General features: G+C 36.4%; 2 protein-coding genes across 2 annotated transcripts in view; one reads left to right on the plus strand and one right to left on the minus strand.

The window, feature by feature from the left end:
• The window catches only part of LOC145690057 (uncharacterized), a 48,847-nt gene extending 46,695 nt beyond the window's left edge, over positions 1-2,152 (plus strand). Inside the window, exon 2 of the mRNA XM_081764566.1 lies at positions 1,825-2,152. Within this exon, the coding sequence (XP_081620692.1) occupies positions 1,825-2,134 (310 nt within the window). The 3' untranslated portion in view covers positions 2,135-2,152. The remainder of the gene's footprint in view (positions 1-1,824) is intronic.
• The window catches only part of DopEcR (G-protein coupled receptor DopEcR), a 341,538-nt gene that overhangs the window by 58,915 nt on the left and 257,225 nt on the right, over positions 1-25,398 (minus strand). The window lies entirely within an intron of this gene.

A 25,398-nucleotide genomic window follows, 5' to 3' on the forward strand; every position in this document is an offset into this window, starting at 1 on the left:
TGAGCAACATTCGGTAGAAGACCTGTTGAAATGTTCAAAGGACGTCGGGTAGACAGCTTGAACGCAAAATAAAGTGAAAGTTTAAGTTTAACGTCCTACACTTACGCCCGTTAGGCTTAAAAATGAAATGAAATAAAATGAAATCTTTGAGTTTTACGTCCCACGGTTATGCCGGTTAGGCTAAAGGAGACGGTGCTGATGAGTAGTGAATAAAATGGTGGAATGAAGAAAGTGGGAGGAAACGAGAGAACCCCGAGAAAACCCACGCACACGGTGTTTGTCCACCACAAAGTTCACATGGCAGGGGCTGGGATCGAACCCGGGACCCCAAGCACCAATGGTGAACGCTCTACCACTGAGCCACCGCGGCCCCTAGGCTTAAAAAAGTACGAATGAAAGTGAATGATTCTGTAATTAAATTTTTAGTGCTCTTCCATTGGGAATTGAGTCCGGAACCATGTGCATTAAGAATGAGGAAGTATTTTGATATTAAGGTACACTTAGTATAGCCTATATATTAACGTAAGAGCTAGCCTATATATTAACAATTATCAGAAGCATTACTAAGTTTGTTATAAAATTTTCTTAAGTCCCCTAGAGTGACAAACGATTATGAATATCATTATCCGTATGACGCATGTTGAACTGAATGAGCCATCCATGCTGCTTTATTGACTAGCGCATGTACACTCATGTACAAAATATTTTTTCTCATATCTATAACTGTCTTCTTGTAAGAATATAATTTGATAATGATTTTGCAGGGCACTTTTAATACTGATACTATGTGTATAATCGGGAAATGTATATTTGTGGTAAATTTCATAGAAAAAGAATTATAAATACGAAAATTAGAATGAGTAAAACAAAATGTTGCTAAATGGACAAGAAAGTTTTATTTTCGTTTTATTGTTCTTATTAACTGCTCTGCCATATACATGTCTTTGCCGATTATACACATACTAACATTATAAGGAATACCGAGCGAATTCTTTATCAAGTTATATTCCTACAACATATTTATAGATATGCGACAATAATTTTGGACATGAGTGTACATACAGAGGCCTGTTTACCTTTGTTAGGAGTTGTTGTAGGAGTTACGTTGTAGGAATATAACTTGATAAAGAATTCGCTCGGTATTCCTTGTAATGTTAGTATGTGATAATCGGCAAAGACATGTATATGGCAGAGCAGTTAATAAGAACAATAAAACGAAAATAAAACTTTCTTGTCCATTTAGCAACATTTTGTTTTACTCATTCTAATTTTCGTATTTATAATTCTTTTTCTATGAAATTTACCACAAATATACATTTCCCGATTATACACATAGTATCAGTATTAAAAGTGCCCTGCAAAATCATTATCAAATTATATTCTTACAAGAAGACAGTTATAGATATGAGAAAAAATATTTTGTACATGAGTGTACATGCGCTAGTCAATAAAGCAGCATGGATGGCTCATTCAGTTCAACATGCGTCATACGGATAATGATATTCATAATCGTTTGTCACTCTAGGGGACTTAAGAAAATTTTATGACAGACTTAGCAATGCTTCTGATAATTGTTAATATATAGGTCAGCTCTTACGTTAATATGTAGGCTAATCTAAGTGTAGCTTAATATCAAAATACTTCCTCATTCTTAATCTATTTATATTGGGTTGGCCCATAAGTCCTTGTGCTTTTTTAACTGAAAATTTTGCAACAAATAAAATGTTTTGCAGTGCGTTTTATGTTATTCGGTACAGAATTATTTTGTTCTACAAAATAGTGTGTTTAGTTTTTTTATGCTGATATACGTTTTGTTCTTTTTAGGTCATTAAAATGGAGAGTCAAGCCGATAAAAATACAAGATTTTCAACATTTTATGCTTTTTGCGTTTAATGAGATGCCAAAGCCACAGAAGCTGGTCGAAAGATTTGTGAAGTGTATGGCGAAGAACCGATGCCTCTTAGGACGGCTCAAAATTGGCTCAAGCGATTCAGACACCATTTTTGCCCTCAAAGACTTGGATTGCACCGAACGCTCCGTTCAGTTCGATGAGGAACGACTGAATCAGCTCATTTACGACAATCAACGTCAAACGCAAAAAGGAATTGACAGAGGTAATGGAATGCTCCCATAATAACACAGAGCGTCACCTTCACTCGATGGGAAAGTTGAAAAGTTAAACAAACAAACAAACAAACAGAACTTATGGGTCAACCCAATACATTGCTTTTCCCATCCAACCATATATATATAACCTAAGCTTCTTCATTGTTCTCAATATTGAAATTTTGAAATCTTCTAGGTTTTCCTTCTTCCAAATAAAATTAATTCGTAAGTATTATTTCTAACTGTAGTCATATCTATAAAAGAAATGCAATCATCAAAAACTACGAAAAAGTAATGTCACATTGTTTTTACCCTTAGCCAAAGAGAAAAGAATGCAAGTATTTCTACCAATCCTATTTGCAATGCAAAAAAAAAAAAAAAAAAAAAGCCAGTCTGTGAGTGAGGTTAATATGCAAATCTTAAAACATTTAAGAGTTTCGGGTTGCATAAACATTCAAGACATTTTAAGGTATTTTTAATCCTTTTTATAAACACATGACGTTTCAGTCAGTCACACATGCTTTAGTGTTGCCTCGAGATGAGATGAGAAATAAGGTTTACCGTTTCGTCTCGATTCGAGAAGAATTCTTTCTTCTATTAATTCTCAAAATGTATTTCTCATGTCATCTTGAAAATTTTCTCTTGTCGTTTAGTAAATTTATGTTCAAAATTTGTGACCAGTTTCCTTCTGCGTCACGAGAGGATCGCAAAGGTTGGTATAGCAATATTTAAACCATATTCTGTAATGATTTTACGTATCTTTGAACTTTGATAATAGGCCTTCATTGTGTTCGTACGATCACTTTACTAATTTATAGTTTTTACATATGAACCATACTACACTAAAACAATGTTTGAGATCTAAAGACTTGGGTGAACTAATATTGCTAACGAAACTAGTGAAATGTTTCGTGTCATATCGATTCTCGTCTTAAAAACGAGGCGAGAATTGCAATGTCCTTCGTCTCGACTCGAAGTAAAACAAGAAATTTCCCGTCTCCCCTTGTAGTAGTCGGTTTCAATGTTGATTCCTATACAGCAAACACTGTAAAGAGATAGCGAGAAACAGTTTTTGATATGGATTCAGCATCACGAGAATAGGCACTATCTTGTACCTTACCCCTTTCTTGCAGACAGAAGGAAGTCATAGGTTTAATACTTTCAGTTTCTATGTTGATTCCTATACAGCAAACATTGTAAAGAAACAGCGAGAAACAGTTTTCTGATATGGATAGAGTGTCACGAGATCAGGCGCTTTCTCAGACCTCACCCCTCTATTGCAAACGGGAGCCCTAGATCTAATATTTCCGGTTTCAATGTCGATTCATATACAGCAAACACTGTGAAGAGATAGCGAGAAACTGTATTTGATATGGATTCAGCGTCATGAGAATAGGCGCTATCTCAGATCTTACCCTTCTATTACAAATGGGAGTCATAGGTTTCAATGTTGATTCCTATACAACAACAACTGTAAAGAGATAGTGAGAAACTATTTATGATATGGGTTCAGTGTCACGAGAACATATGTTGTCTCAGATCTTAACCCTCTATTGCAAATGGGAGCCATAGGTCTAATACTTCCAATTTCAATGCTGATTTCTATACAGCAAGCGCTGTAAAGAGATAGCGAGAAACTGTTTGTAATATGGATTCAGCGTCATAAGGAACAGACGTTATCTCAGACCTTACCGCTCTATTACAAAGGGGAGCCATAAATCTAATACTTCCACTTTCAATGTTGTTTCCTACACAGCTAAAACCGTAAAGAGATAGCGATAAACTATTTTTGATATGGATTTAGCGTCATAAGAATAGGCGCTATCTCGGACCTTACTTCTCTATTGCAAATGGAGCCATAGGTCTAATTCTTCCGTATTCAATATTGAATTCCCATAACTCAGTTTCGTAATCTGAAACAATAGGCGTATTGACTTGTTTTCTTTGAACTTCGATACAAGAAAAAAAAAGGTCATTAGCTGAAATATGAAGAAATTATTAAATGAGAATTTTGTGCAGTGTTTTGAATTGCGAGATATATTAAGAAAGAACTCTGTTACAACCTGATTGAAAATGACCATATATATTCAGAGACTGAATACAACCAGAACACGACGCAAACTGTGCGCAAAGCAAAATGGCAGGAGCTATTATCTCAAATTGCACGTTTCAGTATGGAATAGTTTCACCATGCATGTGTTCTACGGGGAAGATTGATTATGTATAATGGAAGGTGTGCTATTTATATATACGTAGATAGACGAGCATACATAGAAGGATCTTCAATCATAGTTGACAAGCGAGAATTGCACATGTTAATCTTTTCAACGAGTCATTTGCAGCAATTCATTTCAACTCGTATATCAGGGCCTGACACTGACATAATGCATAGATATATGTATTGCTATATATGCTGTATTACTGGACTATTTATTTCTTTTCTAGATTCTCTGCTACCTACACCGGCAATGGACTTGCAAATTCTGTTTTGAAATAAATGTTTGCATAGAAGTAAACGAAGTTAAAATAAGATAACACAAAGAAACAGAAGAATTATTTGAAATTACGAGAACTAAATATTCAGCCGGATCGTTTTAAAACTATTTTTTTTTTTTTTACTTTCATTTTTCCGAATAGGCCAAAACGTCTCACGTCGGGTCTCATATGAAGAGAAGTGGGTATGATCAACATTTTACAGTTATTTCAGTTTCCTAGATAAGAACATCGAATCTTGCTAATTCAGATGGTGTCCGTACAGTATGACATAGTTAATCCGAACGTCAAAAATCCGAACGCGGTTCTTAGTTTTTTAAACATTTTGTCTTTGCGCTAGCGATAAACAAACAATAGGATTGTCCGTCGGCGTTGTGTAAAGTCAGGTTTTTTTTTTTTTTTTTTTTTTTTTTAAACAAAAACTCATTCATATGTAATTGTTTGTCTCACAATCACATTTTTATTTTTATTTTTCCTTAGGTCTATATAGGTTAAGTTTTAAGTGTGTTACAAGAACAGTGTGATTTAGTGTACGAGCATGTTCTTCAGAAACATTAATGAGTTAAGTTGATATTGAGTTTAACGTCTCAGCGGCGTTCAGCAGCTCGGCTATATGAGACGTGGACCTACTGATTAACGTGGAATCCGAACCACATGAGCTCCCTCCGGGAATCGAAGCCGGGTTTCCCACGCCAAAGGCGCGTACGCTAACCGCTTAGCCACGAAGGAGCTCTCAGAAACATTAAATGTAAGCAGCCTTACGTACGGTATTGTAATTACTGTATGTACTGTATTACCATTGTATCAATAACAGAGCATACCGTACAGTATATTTAAGCCTAAATGACATTTTTTGGGACATTTTCGAAAATCTGAACAATTTGAAAATCCGAACTACCTGTGCCAATTGGTTCAGATTTTCGACTTCCTATTGTACTTCGATTTCAGAAATGAAATTAAATGAAATCTTTGAGTTTAACGTCCCACGATTATGCCCTTTTAGGCTAAGGGAGATGATGATTAAAATAAGTAAATGATGATGGGAGAATTTGGTGGAATGAGGAAGGAGGAGGAAATGGGAGTATCCCGAGAAAACTCACGATTACAATGTTGTCCATCACAAACTTACCTGGTCGGTGATCGAACCAGGTATTCCACGTAAAGAAGTAAGCGCTCTGCTACTGAGACACCGTATCCTCCAAGTTCAATTTCAGTTCATGTGAGTTTCTGTGGTGGACAACATCTTGTTGGTGTCTTTTCTCGAAGTTCTCCTCTCATTCCACCGAAATTCTTTTAGAATCTTTCATTTTCATTGGTCATCCATCTCTTTTAGCTTGCAGGTCATGACCACGGAACGTAGAACTGAAAAGTTTAATTTTTCCTTGATTAAAATAGGTCGTAAGTTTAAAAAAAGTTTGTGGAAAGCTTTGTATTACGCGGGTTATGGAAGATGTGATCTACTATTAATGTAGGATCCCGACCAAGAACGAGCATTGAATCCGACGTAGTTGACAGTAATCATACCATCATGTAAGATCAATTGGTGTTTGTAGGTTTCCTTAAGAAAATTTCCCTCAACTGATATAAAACTTTCCCTTTTTTTTATGAAATCTTCCCTAGTTTGTTGAGTGTCCAATTCGTATAACAGAAGTTATGTGATTAGTTTAATGTTGCTATATTAAAGGGTGTGCCAACCATATTTGTTTTCTTCGTTTGCCTTTTGTTTCCATTTTTTGCTTTTTCTGTCACTTTTTTTAAACAAAAAGATACAAAGGCATCCAGCTAACAAAGGGTGCAAATTAAGCTACTTTGAACACATACACAAACTATTGCTATTGTATTAATTTATTTCTGAAGAACAAAGAAAAATGTAAGCGCGACCATAGTCAGCGCGAGAATTTCTCTGGATTTTCATCTATAAAAAAATCCCTTTTACCTTTTTTTGCTAAATTTACCTATGAAATTTCCCTAGATTAGGGAAATTTACCTCTACAAACACTGACTAGGGATGTACTTGAACCTGAATTCACAAAGTGCCGGTGATGTATATATTTCCTAAAAGATTGGATCAAGGTAAGATCAAAACCAGTTACCAAAATTGAGGTGGTTTCGTGCATTCCGCTTGGGGGCAGCACTTTACTCATTGTTATTAAAATCTTTAAGCGCGTCCATAAAGTCCATTGCAACCCAGAAAAATCGGAAACGGTGAGACAGATATGAGAACAGAAAAGCATTCTTTCATCATTTCAAAAGTACAATGTATCAAAGTAAAACAAATTGTTCCAGAGTCCCCCGCAGGGACCCAGACGGGGTCCAAGGTCAACTTGGACATCGTATGAAAGTTGGTGTTAAATGAAAGAAGATAAATCAAGTCTTGATACTCTATGGTAAACCTGTGCAAAATAGTGGTGGGTCAAAATATCAACACAATCATCATTTCAAAGTCTAGGCCACTCCTATTAATTTGAAACTGTGAGACAGGTGTAAAAAAAAGCAACTAGAATACATCAAAGTAAAAAAGAATTGTCCCAGGGTCACCCACAGTATCACAGACGGGATCCAACTCAAAAGTTTCAAATGCCAAAGGGGCAAATAAGCACACCATGTGAAAGCTCAACTTGAACATTTTTCCCATTTCAACATTTTGAGTTGGACTCCGTCTGGAACAATGCGAGGGACCCTGAAATATTTTTTACTTTGAATCATTATACTTTTGAAATAATGACACACCCATACTTTTGTTTTTATACCTATCCCACCGTTTCAGATTCATACGAGTGGCCAAAGACTTTGTAATGAAGATTGTGTTGATATTTTGACCCACCACCATTTTGCACACGCTTATCGTAGAGTCGAGACTTGATTTTTTTTTTTTCATTTAACACCAACTTTCATACGATATGCAAGTTGACCTCCCCTTTTCATTTAAAAATTTTGAGTTGGACCCCGTCTGGAACCCTGCGAGGGACACTGGAACAATTTATTTGACTTTGATACGTTGTACTTTTGAAATGATGAAAGGCATGTTTTCCTGTTCTCATATCTGTCTCACCGTTTCAGATTTTTCGGGGTTGCAACGGACTTTTTGACACGCTTAAGGATTTTAATAACAATGAGTAAAGTGTTGCCCCCAAGCGGAGTGCATGAGACCTCCTCAATTTTGGTAACCAGTTTTGATATTACCTTGACCAAAGCTTTCAGGAAAAATATACATCACCGGCACTTTGAGGGTTCAGGTTCAAGTACCTCCCTAGTCAGTGTTTGTAGAGGTAAATTTCACTAATCTAGGGAAATTTCATAGGTAAATTTCCCTAATCTAGGGAATTTAGGCTATTCTTCATCACACTATTTAGCTTCCAAGAAAACTAGATTACCCTCCGGTCCGAGCTAACGCCCGAGCTGCCTGACAAACGTCAATCAATGATGGAAACATCGGGAATCAAACCACAGGGTTCTGGTGTCTACCATACGAGAACATTTTCAGCTAACAATGTTTACTTTAAAAAAAATCTAATTAATAGATTTTCGACGTTTCATAATTTCAAAATAAAGAAATATCGTAGCTAGTTGTGCTGTTCATATGTCTTTACAGTAAATGCAACATGTAGCTTGTAAACCGTCATTTCAGGAGTAAATTGAAATAATATTTTCGCATAAAAGATGTAGACGGTAAACAGCTAGAACATAGAGCAGCCTAAGTGATTGAATTTGTTATTCTTGTTTCTTGATTGGTGGATATGGTCGCTATAAGTTGAACTAATAGAAAGTCCATAAGGTATAAAATTTGGGAGTGTTGGTTATTTACACAGAGTGCCAGTCTACATAGAATAAGCTAAAGCAATGTTCAACGATGTAGTACGTCGGTTATGTGATGTAATAAAAAGTTAACTTAAAGATAGCAACCGAGACCTAGAGCAGAATGGCACTCACCAGGTTCTGGTTTATGCTGATGTCAATTTGATAGGGTATGATAGGAGGGCAATAGGCAGAAATGCAGAGGTTTTATTAAACGCCTGCAGGGACACGAGGTTTAGAAGTGAATGGAGAGAAAACTAAATTCATGGAACTTCACCGTGAGCGTGATACTGCAAAGTATGGACAGGTTAAAATATCAAGTAATACTTTAAAAATCTACGATCAACATATTCACGAAGAAATTAAATGTCAACTAAAAGCAGAATTCCATGTTATTGTTTGGTCTAAGTCCTTTTATCTTCGCGAATTTTGTCCAAGGGTTTTTGAAGTTTAAAATATATAAACACACAGCTTTCAAACCAATTGTACTGTACCGTTGCGAAACGTGGTCGCTTACTTTAAGGGAAGAACGCAGGCCAAAAATATTTTTTTAAAATAAAAATATAAGGCAATATTTGGACGGAAATGGGAAATGGCAGAAATGTCATAAGGAGAGGGTCATAATTTACAGAATCCACCAATTCAAACATGTGTTACAAACCTTCAAGTAAGCAAAAGTTAATATTATATGTTCAAAATGTTGGCGGCCAAACACCTAACAGAATGACAAGCGGTCGCTGCAGTTACAGCGGTCAATGTATGCATGGAGACTGATGCAGATGCACATGCTTCTGTAATCGTTCCATGCGCCACCAAACTTGTCAACGATGCTTTGATCGTTAGGCGGGTCGGTGGTTCAGTACCAAAATCCCCTTTCCACTCACGCTGCTCTTTGGTGGCATTCCCAAACCTGACAAAATACTTCAAAACGTACTCACGCTCGATCGTCAAGCGTGCTCCTGCCCTTTTCTTATTTCGCTAACCGCGCTGACAGTACCGACATCTGTTGAGCAGAAAACCGTACTACAACGTAATTTTAACTGAAAACAATTGGCAATGCCGACATCTGTTAGACGAAAATCCATACTACAACATACTTAAATTTCAGAATAATTGTCAATGCCAGTATCCTGATACAAGATGACAAAGAGTGTATATATTTTTTCTGGCGGACTCTGTATATATCCTTCACCTAATTGTTAGAGTCATAAAGTATAGGTGACTCAGAAGGGTACGTGAGGCAGCCACAATAGAAAAAAAGTAGCATTTTTTTCAGAATTTTAACTGGAAATAAAGTCGGAAAAAGACCATTAGGAATAACAAGGCCCAGACTGGAGCGCAATATTATTCTATTATACATCTCCCAGAAGTATAATATAAAATAGAAATTGGATCCAGTTGGCTAAGGACAGAATTCAACGAAAAACTTGTGAATACGGCATTGAACCTCCGGGTTCCATAGGTCTGTGTGAATTAGTTATTGTTTCTTATGAAGACTAGCGATCAGGAAGTATTTTTGTTACTTGATGTTAACCTAAGAATCTTAAAATGTGTCGCTTACATTGATAACTAATGTTGGAATTGCTTTGAAGACGACCGTACTAAAATTTAGGAAGCCAGATATTACTTAAAATACCTAAACAGCGTGACAAACATCTTGGCATTTGAAGGCGGAGCTCCAAATTCCTTTTAAATGGTGCTAGCAAATGAGAGGCCAGCGGTATTGCCACGTTTATTTTGTACACATCCACGTGTATCCTCTAAATTCCTTTTAAATGCTGCTAGCAAATGAGAGGCCAGCGGTATTGCCACGTTTATTTTGTACACATCCACGTGTATCCACTGTCATCTGATCGCGCTGTAGTTTGTCTGCTTAGTCATAGCCACAACGCTTTACCACTTGGCAACGTCGCGCCAGAGCTTGCGTTTTATTCGTTTAGCTGAAATGTCAAGATGTTTGTCGCAGGCTTTAGTAATCAACGAAACTTAAATGAAAGCTAATACTGTCAAACCAATAAGAATTAAATTTCGAATTTAGAGTTATTAAAAATTTCTCACAAATGTGCTATATCCTATATTCTTCATCTGTCCTCCCTAATGTCAGGAGTCGTATATTTGTTTTCTCAAACCTAATTTAAACCTGGTTAACAATTCTGGTTGTACTAAAGAGAACAATGACTGTAATATATTTATTAATCATTTCAGAACATTCCAAACAAGGGTGATTCACTCCTGGAGACAAGTTCTATTCACAATGCGATTTTAAATGATTTTATCGTCCATGCTGGTCCAGCACCCAACACAAGCGTCCCTTTTTCACGTGATTCTGGGTTCAATCAATTCCCAGTGGGATAGCATTTAACACATTATATTACATTACATTACTGGGACTTGAATTCGATCTCAAACGGTAGGTGTACTCGTCTTACATAACTTCAGAGCCAAAAAGGAAATGAATTCTTTCAATTTTACGTCCCACGATTATGCTGTGTAAGCTAAATTAGACGGTAATGATGAGACATGAATAAAATGGTGGAATGAAGGAAGTGAGAGGAACGGGAGAACCCCGAGAAAACCCAAACACATAGTATTTGTCCAACACAAAGTCCACTGAGCGTGAGCCGGGATCGAACTAGGGACCCCATGCACCAGAGGTGAACGCTCTACCACCGCGGCTCCTGGAGCTGAAAAGGGACTCCAAATTTTCAACAAATGAAGGAATTTGGTATCATTATTTTTAAGTTACAAAGAATTATTATTATTATAATTCTTACACAGATTTTAAATTCCAATCCTAGGGGGAAAAAAATAAGATATTCATTTAAAAATTTAAGGGAAATAGGACATCTAAATGTTATTTACCTTCAGTTGTTCGACTTACTGACCCTAACCGGGCTGATCTCCCGGCCAACTGCCAATACCATGCCCTGATGTTTATTTTGCGCCGCGGTTTCAGCAACAAAGTTAAAAAAAAAAAAAAAAAAATATTCTCTGCAGCCATAACAGAGGGGAAGACACTAAAGAAGTTTTACAGTAAGAAAGAAAAATAAGATAGAAAAGAAGTAGATAAAAATAGTCTACCATATATGCCTCAGACTACGTAGTGCTATCTGAAGCAAGCAGTTTGTGAAGAAGACATATTTCGTCAGTTATTGCAAAAATTGTTGATCCGGAATGGTCTCTTTTGGGAGAAGTTTTCTTCGGGGAGAAGGTAGGGAAACTATTATATATATATATATATATATATATATATATATATATGTGTGTGTGTGTGTGTGTGTGTGTAACATGAGAAAGTTTTATCGAACCAAAGAAGAGTAAGTGGAAGAGAGAAGAAAAGGGAGAAGAAGAAGAAGAAGATAGTATGAGAATATTACTACATTCTGTGACACAAAAAGACAAGTTGGAGAAGAGAGAACATCACTGGGGGAAATTTTCATCTAGAAAGTTGTAATAGAAATTCTTTCGGCGCAGCTTCTCGAGGGAAGAGTTTAACTAAAAATCACGGAGTCACAGAGCTGAAAGTGGGCCATTAAAAGAACCCCCCCCCAAAAAAAAAACTTTTGTTCCCTTTCCATTTTACCTTTCTAGATATGTAATATGCAAACAAAACTGAGAAAACTTAACTTTTTTTTTAAAAAAAGTTATTTTTTTAAAAATATTTTTATGATCTTTCTTTTCAACTGTTTTCTTCCTGAACATTACTTTCGAAATCAACATTCACACTCTCTTGACCTTTTTTTAAGGTTTCCTTTTCCTCTTTTTTATTCTTCCTTTCTCTTTAACTTCATTTTCTTTATCTTTAGACTTTAAATTTCTTTTAATTCTGTTTTTTTACTAATGTTGCTATTTTTTTAAAAGAAACTTGTATTCCTTTCGGACCTTATTTTTCTCTGCTTTCCTTCTTCGCTTATTCTGTCTTGGTTTTCTTCTTATTTTCTTTCCATGTCTTACTTTTAGTTCTTTATGTTTTCCGCTTCCTACATTTATTTTCTTTTTACGTTTGTTTGTTGTATATTTCTTTCTTTTTCTGATTTTTAATATATCTCTTACGAGTGGTAAGTTGATAACTGTTAGTAAGATGTGTATCATAGCTAGACCAAGATAGAATCTGAAAGATAACAGCGTTTTTTTTTTTTTTTTTTTTTTTGCATATACAGTACTAGAAGAACACTCGTTCTTCGTATGAGGAAAATACGTTTCATTTTGGACATAAAGGGATTAATTTGGATTTAAATGGCGTCGGAAATGTTACTGTTTATCTCAGAAAACCCGAAAATTGTGGATTCGACACTAATATAAGTCATTTTTCATCATCATATATATATATATATATATATATATATATATATATATATATATATATATATATATATATATATACTCCTCCCCCTCCCCTACGTTCTACCCTCAAAGTGGAATGATGGAAACCATCCCAGGCCCGAACCCCATCTCTGTTGAAAATTTGATCTAGATCTGTCGGGAGGTTCAAGCGGTGCGAAGTCACAAACATAGTGACTTTCATTTATATAAATATGTAAGATATTAATATATGAACAATTTGTTCCGATAAACTGTAAATTATTTTTTGGCAACAAAATATATGATTTTAGCGCCATAAAAGTTCGTTTTTGTTGATTTTCTTCAAAAACTAAGCATCAGAATTTATCCATAATCCTGTAATTTTATTTCACTTGGTGTGATCCATAAACTGATATAATGACCTGTTTGAACAAATTTTATAATTAAACAAAAGAATAAAATTAAAGAAATAATTACAATGTTGGGCTATATGCATAGGGTAGACCATTGGAAATATCTGGAAACCGGTTGAACATAAATGACCCAAACAAATACTAAAATAAAAAAATAACAAACATGGAGGAAATCGAATGATGTTATCACGGTGCACCCCAGGGCCGCCCTTCACGGGAGACCAGGACCCAACTATAAAATTTTAAATGGAAACAGGGGACGAGTGATACCTCGTTCGATAGATCTTTAAGAACTAAAGAACGCTGCGGCAAAACATTGTTCATGAGGCTCACGGTTTTCAAATGACCACTAAGACATGGTGCCTGTATTAGATACAATGTGAAGTGCCCATAGAATGAAAACGGTTAAAGATAAATGAACAGAACAAAAATTCAAATATGAAATCACAGAGGGTATTTATCATTCCACGGCTCGAGGATGTTGCCACAGAGAAAAAACATGATTATAGTGAAAGTGCCATAATGCAAAGGAGGATATCTAATTTCTAGAAAATTATAGCTCCAACCTTCCTCTGTAAGTGGGCGAAGCGGGAAGGACATAGCAAATGACCTTAGTTTTTTGCAAATGGAATCTACGCAACAAAATTATCTGAAATGCATTTTTATAAGAGATATATGTAATGGCAACAGGTAGGTAAATTTTATTTTGATTGCAGGCAATGACTTGATGCAAAAATGAATCAACTGAAATGCAAAATAAAATTGTCGAATAATGCTATTTTAAAACTGCAATGCAATTTTAAAACTATGTGTATAAGCCTGCCATACGTTCCGTAATATACGGGACAGTCCAGATTTTGTGCCTGAGTGTCCTGCGTTCCCGTAAATTTAGTCGGGACAGGCAAATGTCTCGTATATTAATCCCGTCCCATTTCTGCTATCAATATCGGCTTATTCGAAAGTGAAAAATAAAAAAATTCTGATCTGGCTGGGAATCCTGTAATTAGTGAATGAACAATGAAGAAGCTGTAACATGAAGCAGCTTCGAGCAAGTTATCATAGGGACATCTCCAATTTGATAGCGAACAAGCCAATAGCAGCGTAGAGTTGTATTTATCGTTAGCAGTCAAGGGGACCTGCAATCTTTGATAAAGTGCACGAGCTAAGCTGTCATTGATAATAAAATGGTCGAACAATGCAATTTTAAAACTATGTGTACAAAACTGTGTGTTTCTTTAGTTCAACAGTCGTCTCCACGATATTAGTTTGATTCTATTCCTTTTGTGTCCTCTTGTTTGTGATAGAATGTAATCTTCACTGAAATGTTGTCCACAGTTACATTCCGAATTAACTTTCAGCGGTAATCTCAGTTGTGATCCTCAGTAACGAAACGGTACATACTGATGCAGATGCCTCCCAAACAACTTGCACGCATTGTGTTAAATTATAAGAGGCATTCAAAATGTTTGCAAATTCCAAAAATGTATTATAAAAACCTTTGCTTTGCATTTCAGTTGCTTGTTTCTGTCCATCCAAACACACTTTGCAATACAAATGGGTGTTAAACTTGAAAGGGAATTTCACCTTATTTTTATTCATTACAGTAGCAGTCACTTGTACGCATAAATGTTTTAGACAAACTATACCTATTGCAAGTAAAGGTGGGATTCTCATTTGAGATTTTACCATTCATTCACTTACGGAGGGAGATCGGAAATATAATTTTTTTAAGAATTAGATTTCCTTTTATTGCATTATGTCACATTTTAAGCATCTTTTTCTCTGTTACAACCTTCACGAGCCGTGAAATGATAAATACCCTCTGTGCTTTCATATTGGAATTTTTGATCTGTTCATTTATCTTTAACCATTTTCATTTCATGGGCACTTCACGTTTTATCTGATACAGGTATCATGTCCTGGTGGTCATTTGAAAACGGTGATCCATATGAACAATCTTTTGCCACAGTGCTCTTTAGGTTTCAAAGATATATCAAACGAGGTATCACTCGTCCCATGTTTCCATTTAAAATTATGAATTTGGGCCCTATACCCCGACAAAGGGTGGCGCAGGGGGGGGGGGCTATAAGACAATACCATTCAATGCTCACCACATCAATACTCATTTTCTATTTGAGTTTTTTTTTTGTTCGTTTTCGAATATATATATATATATATATATATATATATATATATATATATATATACAGGGTTCATTATGAAAGTAATGAGCATTGCTTTAGAAAAACTGTTTTATTGTTCCGAATGTTACAAATCTTTAAAATTCCTCAAAATACGCTCCTTCTGCATAGATACACTTCTGGAGACGTGTTTTCCACATCTTTAAAGTCCTCGGGTGGAATGGCTTTTAAAAACCTTGTAACATGGGCTTGAATGTTCTGCACAGAGTCCCAATGTTTTCCTTTGAGGTGTATCTTCAAACGGGGAAACAAAAAAGTCACTAGGAGCCAGGTCAGGACTATAGGGGGTTGGGGGACCACTGGGGTTCTGCTCCGGACCAGGAAGTCGACGACGGTGAAGGCGGTGTGACTTGGTGCATTGTCGTGGTGAAGTTTCATTGAGTCATTGATGTCACTTCGAACGTGGGCGACCCTGCGTTTCAGTCTCTTGAGCACTTCTAGATAAAATCCTGCCTTGACAGGTTGTCCTGGTGGCACAAACTCGAAATGGATGATTCCTCGAACGTCGAAGAAGACAATGAGCATGGTTTTGATTCGGGATTTGCTCATGCGCGCCTTTTTGGGGCAGGGGGAGAATGAGGTGTGCCACTCCGCACTCTGCCTTTTGGATTCTGGATCGTATTCGAACATCCAGGATTCGTCTCCAGTTACGACCGAGTCTAAAAAGTCGGTTATTTCTAACAGTTAACAAGGAAAAATGTCTTAAGAAATCGTGGCAAAAAATTTTGCTTTGACTCCATGTTGATGGTAAATATTTAAGTTGTCAGTGAATGATGCTTTTTTGTTGTTCAGTGTTTTTAAGGGAAGGGGAATGCTGAAAAAATTAAAAATAATTGTACTAGTGAAAGTTAAACAATCGTTTGTCTGTTATTTGGAAGTCTTTCTAAAACAGTGATAACAGGGGTGGTTAGAGGTGGGTTTGTATCCGGAGCCACGAAATTCTCCCTGAGACTATTATGTCCTATTGTACTCAATGTAAATTCCCAGTATTTTCGTATGAATGTGAATTAAAAAGCAAGAATAGGAATAGCGAAAGAAGGCTTTAAGAGGAAGAAAATACTATTTTGTGGGACCTTGAATAAAGAGTTCAGCAAAAGACTCATAAAATGCTTCGAGTGGAATATTGTACTATATGGGTCAGAAACATTTCGCACAAATGATGAAAAGCGACTAGAAGGTTTCGAAATGAGAGAATTAGCTGGACCGAGCGAAAAATGAATGAGAAAGTGTTAGAAAAGATGAGGAGAAAATAACAGTTTTAGTTATTGTTATTAAGAAGAAGAGAAACTGGTTGGAATTTTGGCTAAGAAGAAACTGTATCATAAGGGACGTTTTAGAGAATATGGTAGCAGAAAAGAGAAGAAGGGGACGAAGGAGACTACAATTAATGGACGATATCAAAACAGAGAAATCGTACGTGAAGACGAAGAGGTTAGTGGAAAACCGTGGAGCATGGAAGCTTCTCAGTTGCGGCAAGTGTCCTGTCAATAATGGCAGAATACCTATGATGATGATGATGATGATTTTTTATCACCAGCGTATTTAAATCCACCCCTCCCCCGGAGAAAATCTGAAATCATCAGTGTTCTGTTATACTTCGCAGTGATGTGTAGGCACAGCAGTGTTATTTAATATTGAAATGTAAAGCTATGCTTGCATTGTGCAGTTGTGTGATTCAGTGGTGTGTATTCTTAGTGTAGTGAACTATAAGAAGAAGGAGCAGAGAGTTGGATAATGTTCTATTATTCTATAGTTGATGCGGTTAGACTTAATGTAATAGGCTATTCTACTTCAATTGGATTGTAAGGTCACATAACCAATTAAAAGATATTTGTGGTTCCAATAATTACTAAGTTTTAGGTTAGAAGAATACCAATTTATTACAGCATCTCCTAGGCTAGAACACAAATGAAAGAAGAACCATTAACTATAAACGTTTCATACAAAATTTGAAATGAAATGAAATGAAATATTTAAGTTTTACGTCGCATGCTGGCTAAGCTAAACTTAGACGGTGATGATGAGAAATGAATGAAATGGCGGAATGAGGAAAGTGGGACGAAACGGGAAACTTCGAGAAAACCCACGCACACGGTGTTTGTCCACCACAAAGCTCACTTGGCGTGAGCTGGAATCGAGCCTAGGACCCCGCGAACGCTCAACCACTGAACCATCGCGGCCACTACAAAATTTGAGTTTCTACATCGTTTAAATCGGAATTTTGTCGCCCCCCCCTAAGATGATGCATTTTGTATGATGACCCCCGCGTCCTGCTAGTCAAACATGTTCCCTCCACTACTCACAAAATTCATAACACTATCTGTGTTGCTGATTGCAATGGGTATTGCTCAAAGTAAATTATCGTGTAGATGCATTTAGTATTTCAACCTGTTCTAAGCCTGAGAAAGTTGCATACAAAATAAGGCAAAAATAAATGTACGTATACAATCATGATGAATTTCATTGCAACTCACCTTTTTCTCCTCTAAATACTAAAATTCGATATAAGTGCTCTGAACAAATAAGCCAAGGAAAGTAATATATATTTCCCCCTTTATCTACGCTACTGGAATACAGCACAAGATGGCTTTACAAGTAAGAAAAATCCATATTAATTTTCTTTTCTTTATTTTTTCCATTATTAAATGTGAAGCATGTTTCTCTAAACCTCCAGGCGAACTTAAAAAAAAAAAAACTTTTGCGGCTTAAGAAAACCGACCTCGTGCTCTGTCTGTCTAAGTTTATTTAATTCCTTCACACAACTCAACTCAACCTCTCGGATTAGCTTACGTCAGAGCTCGTCATCTTTTCCTCTTGCCTCTTTGAAGAATTTCCGCTCTTGACATCCTGGAAACCTTTATTTTTTTGTTGAAAAGTAGTTTCACAAATTCTCGCAGACTGCTTTGCTTAATGTTGCTTAAGCACGGATGCTAAGAGCAAGTTTCTGGAAGAATTTTCAGTTCATGTAAGTGGAGAAAGTAGTTTTTTTTTTTTTTTACCACTGACGTTGTAACTATTCGTTTTTTCCCTCGTAATAAATATAATGATAATAACAATAAGTGGCGTATTTACGATTTTGTTTCGGGGGAGGGGGGCTTTGCTAACTTTAATCCTGGAAATACGAAAATTCTACAAGATATTTCATTTACTTTAATATAGTAAATGTAATTTAGGGGGCTTAAGCCCAGAAGCCCCTTAAATACACCACTCGAATAATAATAATAATAATAATAATAATAATAATAATAATAATAATAATAATAATAATAATAAATTAAAAAGCGCTAAGAACAGCGTTTGCCAAGTATAGTACTGTACAAGGTAATTGATTATTTTGTGCATAATACAATTACAGGCTTAGGTATTCAATGTTAGTACCATTTAAGAGTACAGTTATAATATTTAATTGCTTAAAGATGAGCTATATAAAGTAAAATATAACAAGGTAAATCATTAAGATAGCCACAATCTTAATGATTAGATTGTCTAATAATAAAATATAACTATTTATAAAATAGAGAGTTACAATAAAGGGAGTTACAAACCTCCGGCTCTCGAAAATCGTAACAATCAGTCGGCTTGGGACGAGCCCATCGTTAATTGCCAGGCAGCTTCTTTATTGCAGACTACAAATAACATCGAAGATAAAGCCAGACTTTTAGCGGTAATGTCCCCAGAAAACGGAGCATGGCTTCAAGCTCTACCATCACCATCTCTGGGCCTACACCTATCCAATGAGAGCTTCCGAGTATCAGTTGCAGTACGGTTGGGAGCAGATATATGTGAACCACACCACTGCCCCATTTGTAACACCTTTGTAGATAAAAAAAGGATTACACGGTTTTTCGTGCAAAAGCAGCGCAGGCAGACACCCACGTCATTCAAGTGTAAATGATATAATATTAAGAGCATTAATATCAGCAGGGGTCCCAGCAATGAGGGAACCGATTGGATGCAGCCAATCTGACGGAAAAACACCCGATGGTATGACATTAGTACCTTGGAAGAAAGGAAAGGCATTGATTTGGGACTTTACATGTTCAGACACCCATGCCCCCTCCAACCTACAATATGCCTCAGTACAAGCTGGACTCGTAGCTGCTCGAAGAGCGAAAGAAAAAAGGAATAAATATAGCAATCTACTCGATAACTATTGCTTTGTCGCAATAGCAATTGAGTCTAGCGGTTCTTGGGAAGAAGGAGGCCTCAAATTTATAAAATAAATCAGCCACCGTCTATCAATTAAATCAGAAGATAATCGAGCAAAAAGTTTCCTGATTCAACGCATAAGCATAGCCATTCAACGTGGGAACGTGTCGGCTATAAAGGGAACGTTACCCACTAGTAAAGAGCTAGAAGTCTTTCTTCTGTAATTGCGGAGAAGGGAGGTTAGGAGTAAAAACAGATATCATTGGTGCATCAATTTATGTAGCAACCGAGCAAGGAGTGTGAAGAGACAGCTCACAGTTCATAAGTTTATATGAAAAATTACGGCATGAATGCTGTACCGTACGTCAAGACAGTGACATAACATGACAGATTGGAGCCTTTGAAAGCAGAAGATTTAGTACTACCTGCCGAACATTATGGGAACAAAGTACCGAAGAATAGATATTTACTGTTTCATTTTAAATTTAAAGAATGTATACAATTGGAAATTAGAAAATAGAACAAGACCTGGCAAACATTATTGGGATATTATGAATATAAATAAAACTATTTATAAAAGAAATCATGTATGAATTGTTGCTATAACAAAATAAAACATTATAAAAGTACTAAAAACCCAACAGAACCCTAATTTCTGAGTATGGTCTTCTGCTATTAAACATAGTAAGTAAGGTACTTAATACAGAGTTCTTTGTACCGTTCTTACACAATAAATTTGTTTTCCTTACTTTGTGATTTGGACTCTGTATGATAAATTATTTACAAGGTACTGACTGTATAATTTATTCTGTAGAATGGACTCTAAAAATCTTAAAGCTTGTTGTTCTCTTCTTTGTGATAAAAGGTGTAGATTAAAAACCTCAAATAAATCTCTCAGAGTTACAATAGTATTGGTACAAATGTAAATGGAAATATACATCTTATATATAAAAGAGAACGCACAAATCCTTTGTTCCCTCATCACGCTAATACGGCTGAACCAATTTCTTTCATTTTTGGGGGGTTATTAGGATTTGGACCCTAGATGGTTTTTATCATATCACTTTAATTTTCAATTACCAGTGTCTTGAGATAATTGACCATTCAAGTGTCCATAACGTACAAATCCTTTGTTAGTTCATCATAGGTAAAAATAAACGTATTTATATGCAACCCGCATGACCGTGTCACTCGACGGGTTAACATAAATGACAGGCGATATAATGTTAACATTTACTGCAATCTACTATGGTTTTTATCATATCACTTGAAAGCGAAAAAGTAAAAATTATCTAAGTAACAAAGTTTATTGCGTTCCGGGGTGACCCCAGCGAAGCGGGGTGAACGCTGCTAGTATTTTATAAACCTTTATTGTAACTCTCTATTTTATCATTATTTGTTCTGCTAATGTTTGACCAAATCGCACTTGCGAGTTCAAGTTTAGGTCTGATAAGAGTTTTATATGGTCTTATATACGTGGGGTGGTTCTTGAAATTCGACCAGTTTCTGTGAAATTTACCTGTTGCGATGTTTCCAAGTTTGACAACGTCATTCATATAGAGGTTGCATGTAAATTGACAATCAAAAATTACTCCAAGGCCCCTGTCAAATTCTACCTTTTTTAAATTTTACTATTTAGCCCTATACTATATTTTGTTACCTAGTACTGAATTTTCTTTGTGTACGTTACATGTTAGCATTTACTGCTATTTATGCCCATAACGTTATCACACGCCCATTTATAAATGCTATCTAATGCCTTTTGAATAATAATAATAATAATAATAATAATAATAATAATAATAATAATAATAATAATAATAATAATAATAATAATAATATAATAATAATAATAATAATAATAATAATAATAATAATAATAATAATAATAAAGATAAGGTTACGATAAAATCTTGTAAAATCAATCATCTGCTACACATGGATGACCTAAAGCTCTACATCAACTCTTCAAACCAACAAACAACACAGACTACTAGAAATAGTAACATCTTTTAGCTCTGACATCTTCATGAATTTAGGAATTAACATATGTATATCTCACTACAACTGCAAAAAGGGAAAATAACAAACACCGAAGGATTCTCAATTGATGAACATCACAAAATTGAAGAATTAAAAGAAGGTAAATCCTAAAAATATCTAGGAATAATGCAGCTTCGGGGCATCGAACACAACACAATGAAACACATATTACAGTAAGATTTCTAGTCAAGAATTAAGGCGATAGGCTACTCACAAGTAAGGGACCATATGGTTGTCGCGCAAATCAGATGCAGACATACGCCATCTGATTGAGCATGAAAAGATATGGAGAACACAGAAATTTAAGGTGCTAAGGGCCATAGGGAGCGGAGCGAGGAAAGACGAAACATTGAATGTCGGCAAAATTGAAGAAAGTCAGGAATGACGGGAAAAGTTAATTTCTTGCAAACAGGGAAAGAAAGTCAGCTAAAAGAAAGAAATTAAAAATAACAAGGGCATCAAGGACGAAGAAAGATCATAATCAGGATTGCCATCCGGACCACAGTGTTGCCAGCGCTGCATAACATTGATATGGAAGGTATAGCACAGTATAGCAATTCATGCACAAGGAAAAATATTAGTAACACATAAGACAATTGAAAAGACTCTCTACACGTGCGTAAGAAGGTTTAACGATAGTCGTGAGTGAATAATGTACATGAGGGAGGACAAATATAGACATGAAAGTGAAGGGGGTACACATGATAACACAGAAACGAAAGTGTTTGGGAGCATCGTTCCATGAATTCCTCAATGGGAAAGCATATGCAAGCAGATCAGCGAATATGACCAAACGGGATTTCCAAATCTTCTTGGAAGAAGGTTTGTGGCCCGATCTTCAGGGTAAGTATCGTGTTTTGCTTTTGGTTCACTCCCGGACACTCTTTACAACATGACTGTACTTGACGGTGTTCAGTTCTACAAAAAGCTGATTCCTCCGAAATGTACAGGCCTTATACAACCTGCTGATGTGTTCTTCTTTCGTCCATTCAAAAACATGGTGAAGTTTATCACAGATATGTTAGTGTTCTCCAGTATTAATGTGTGGCAACGTAAGAACTTTATCCGCCTTCAGCCATTTGTTCATTACCAGTTTTCCTCTACGCGATTCCAAAAGATGATACGCTTTGCGTTTTTCAAATGTGGATACTCCGATGAACATCCTGGGCGGTTTGAAACACTTTCCGCATATTGCTTTGAAAAAGGACTCACAGAGGAATGCTGCAGAGACGCGTGTGACCAGCTTGCCTTTATCCGCTGTGCTCACTGCGAGAAATGTTTGTGTGTTGACAACGCATTCATTCGTGATCTTCACGTCAACTGCAATTAAACTACAAATGGTGCGTACTGTTCTATATTTTCCTCCATTTGTATTCACGAGGGCGTAATATTCACTCACGACTACGTTAAACCTTTTTACACACGTGTACAGAGTCTTTTCAATTGTCTTTTGTGTTATTAATATTTTTCCTTGTGCATGAATTGCTATACTGTGCTATATCTTACATAGCAATGTTACGCAGCGCTGGCAACTCTGCGGTCCGGATGGCAACCCTGATTATGATCTTTCTTCGTTCTTGATGCCCTTGTTATGTTTAGTTTCTTTCTTTTGGCTGACTTTCTTTCCCTGTTTGCACGAAATTAACTTTTCCCATCATTCCTAACTTTCTCCAATTTGCCGACATTCAATGTTTCGTCTTTCCTCGCTCCGCTCCCTATGGCCCTTAGCACCTTAAATTTCTGTGTTCTCCATATCTTTTCATGCTCAATCAGATGGCGTATGTCTGCATCTGATTTGCGCGACAACCATATGGTCCCTTACTTGTCAGAACTCAGCCTACTAATGGTAACAAAATTAAAGCCATCAACACTTCGCAGTACCCCTTATGAGAGATTCACTTGGGTAATCAAGTGGACTGGGACTGATTTAGTTGATTTAACACCAATGATTCGTCCTCTAATGACAGAATTCAGAACGAAACACCCAAAAGCTCCAATTAAACGAGTGATACTTTCCCACAGAAGAAGGTGGCATTGGCATCGCAGATATATCAAAACTCACGAAGAACAAGACTGAAGACCTTCGCCAGTATTTCAACAGCAAAGAAACCAATCATCTTTCTCATGTACGTAATATACGATGCAGATACAAAAGTCACACCACTCCATCTAGTCATGACAGAGTTCACAACAAACTATGAATCAGATTAACAAAAGCATAGCAAATAGAAATCAAAAGAACTCCACGGAACCTTTAAGAATCATTTAGAGGAGAGTAACACAGAATAACGACAATCAAGAAAACCGTACTCTTTTCTGAAACAGTAGGATTTATAATGGCCATACAGGACAGAATGATACCAACCCGAAACTACTGTAAATACATACTGAAGCAAGAAATATCGGATGAAAAATGCAAAAAATGCTTAGACACATCAAAAACAATTGAAAACATCACAGGCTCATGCCGTATAATGGCTCCCATAGACTATCTAAAAAGATACAACAATGTTGCAAAAAGCATTCGCCAGTTTTCGACACATAGCATGAAACTCATCACCGTTGCTAAGCCATAATACAAATAGGCTACCAGCCAAGTTCTTCAGCCAGCTTCATGCTTACAGCGCGACTCAATGGACCCTGGATTTGAAATTTTGAGTGATGATGAAATTACTTAATAACGTACCATTCGAATCTCAACAGATAAGTGAAGAAGGTAAGCCCGTGGCTTTAATTGAACTCGAGAAGGGGCCTACTGACTGCGAATTGAGACATTCGTTTATTTTAGTCGTATAGCTTGAATGCGATCACGTCAAGCGAGCGTCCGCTTCTTTCCGTCCAGCATTTGCAAGAGTTGTAGCACACAAACAAATGACTACAGCAAAACAATTTAACTTTGTTGTAAATATTCTACTAACACCTGTAAAGGTATAGAAGTACGTATTACTGTATGGTATACTTTCGAATTGTTTGTAGTAAAAGTGCCCTTACTTTCAATACATGTTAGATCTAACTTCCTACTTATTTATACACCACAGAATTTATGATAAATCGTAAGGAAAGTTTGAGTTAAGACATTGAAACTAAAGGTACTTATAGACGAGGAAAGTAGTGGTACCCAGAACTGGCGGCAAGTACTGGCTACTCCCTCACTTTCCCGCAAGTATGCCTATATATTGGGTAAGTACTTGCCGCAGCGGCCAGCTAGTGTATCTTATAGGTTTAAGTTTTGATCGCAAGAAATTAATATCAGTTACCGCAACATTGTGTTGTAAAAGGTTTTTTCGTAACTTTTTCAGCGCATTTTCACGTTTGAACTTGTCAGTGTACTCCTCATGTCGCACGTTCCGTAACAGTTCGTAGTTTTGAAATATGGAAAAAAGATAATAATGTCATCAGCACTGCCCCATTTGATACTTTCTTCTTCTCAGGAACATCAACAGACATGTTTAATTACAAGATTTCGCTACAAATAATCAATTTTAACTAGACAACCGTCTACTGCTCGCAAGTGCAATGTTTTGACAAGATAGTTCTGGCCGCCAGTAGTTGCGAGACCGATCACGTGACACGCTACTTGCCGATCGCGCGCCAGTAAAATCAAACATGTTCGAGTTTTCTGTACGCCAGTACCTACTTGCCGGTCCAGTAAAAAGTACCTCTATAGACGAAGAAAATAGGTGGTAAGTTGTTGACAGCCAGTAACTTGTCGCTAGTTCTAGTATTCTACTTGCCCCGTCTACAAGCACCTTAATAATAATAATAATAATAATAATTCATTTTAAAGTTAAAAGTCCTACGATTAGGTTTCGAGGCAAGGGAGACGGTCTTGGTGATAATGAATGAAATGGTGAAATAAGGAAAGTAGGAGAAAACCCCTAGAACCCCTAGAAAGA

The sequence above is a fragment of the Thermobia domestica genome, chromosome 7, assembly GCF_964235325.1.
Source record: "Thermobia domestica chromosome 7, izTheDome1.hap1.1, whole genome shotgun sequence".
In the NCBI taxonomy this organism is placed as follows: Eukaryota; Metazoa; Arthropoda; class Insecta; order Zygentoma; family Lepismatidae; genus Thermobia; species Thermobia domestica.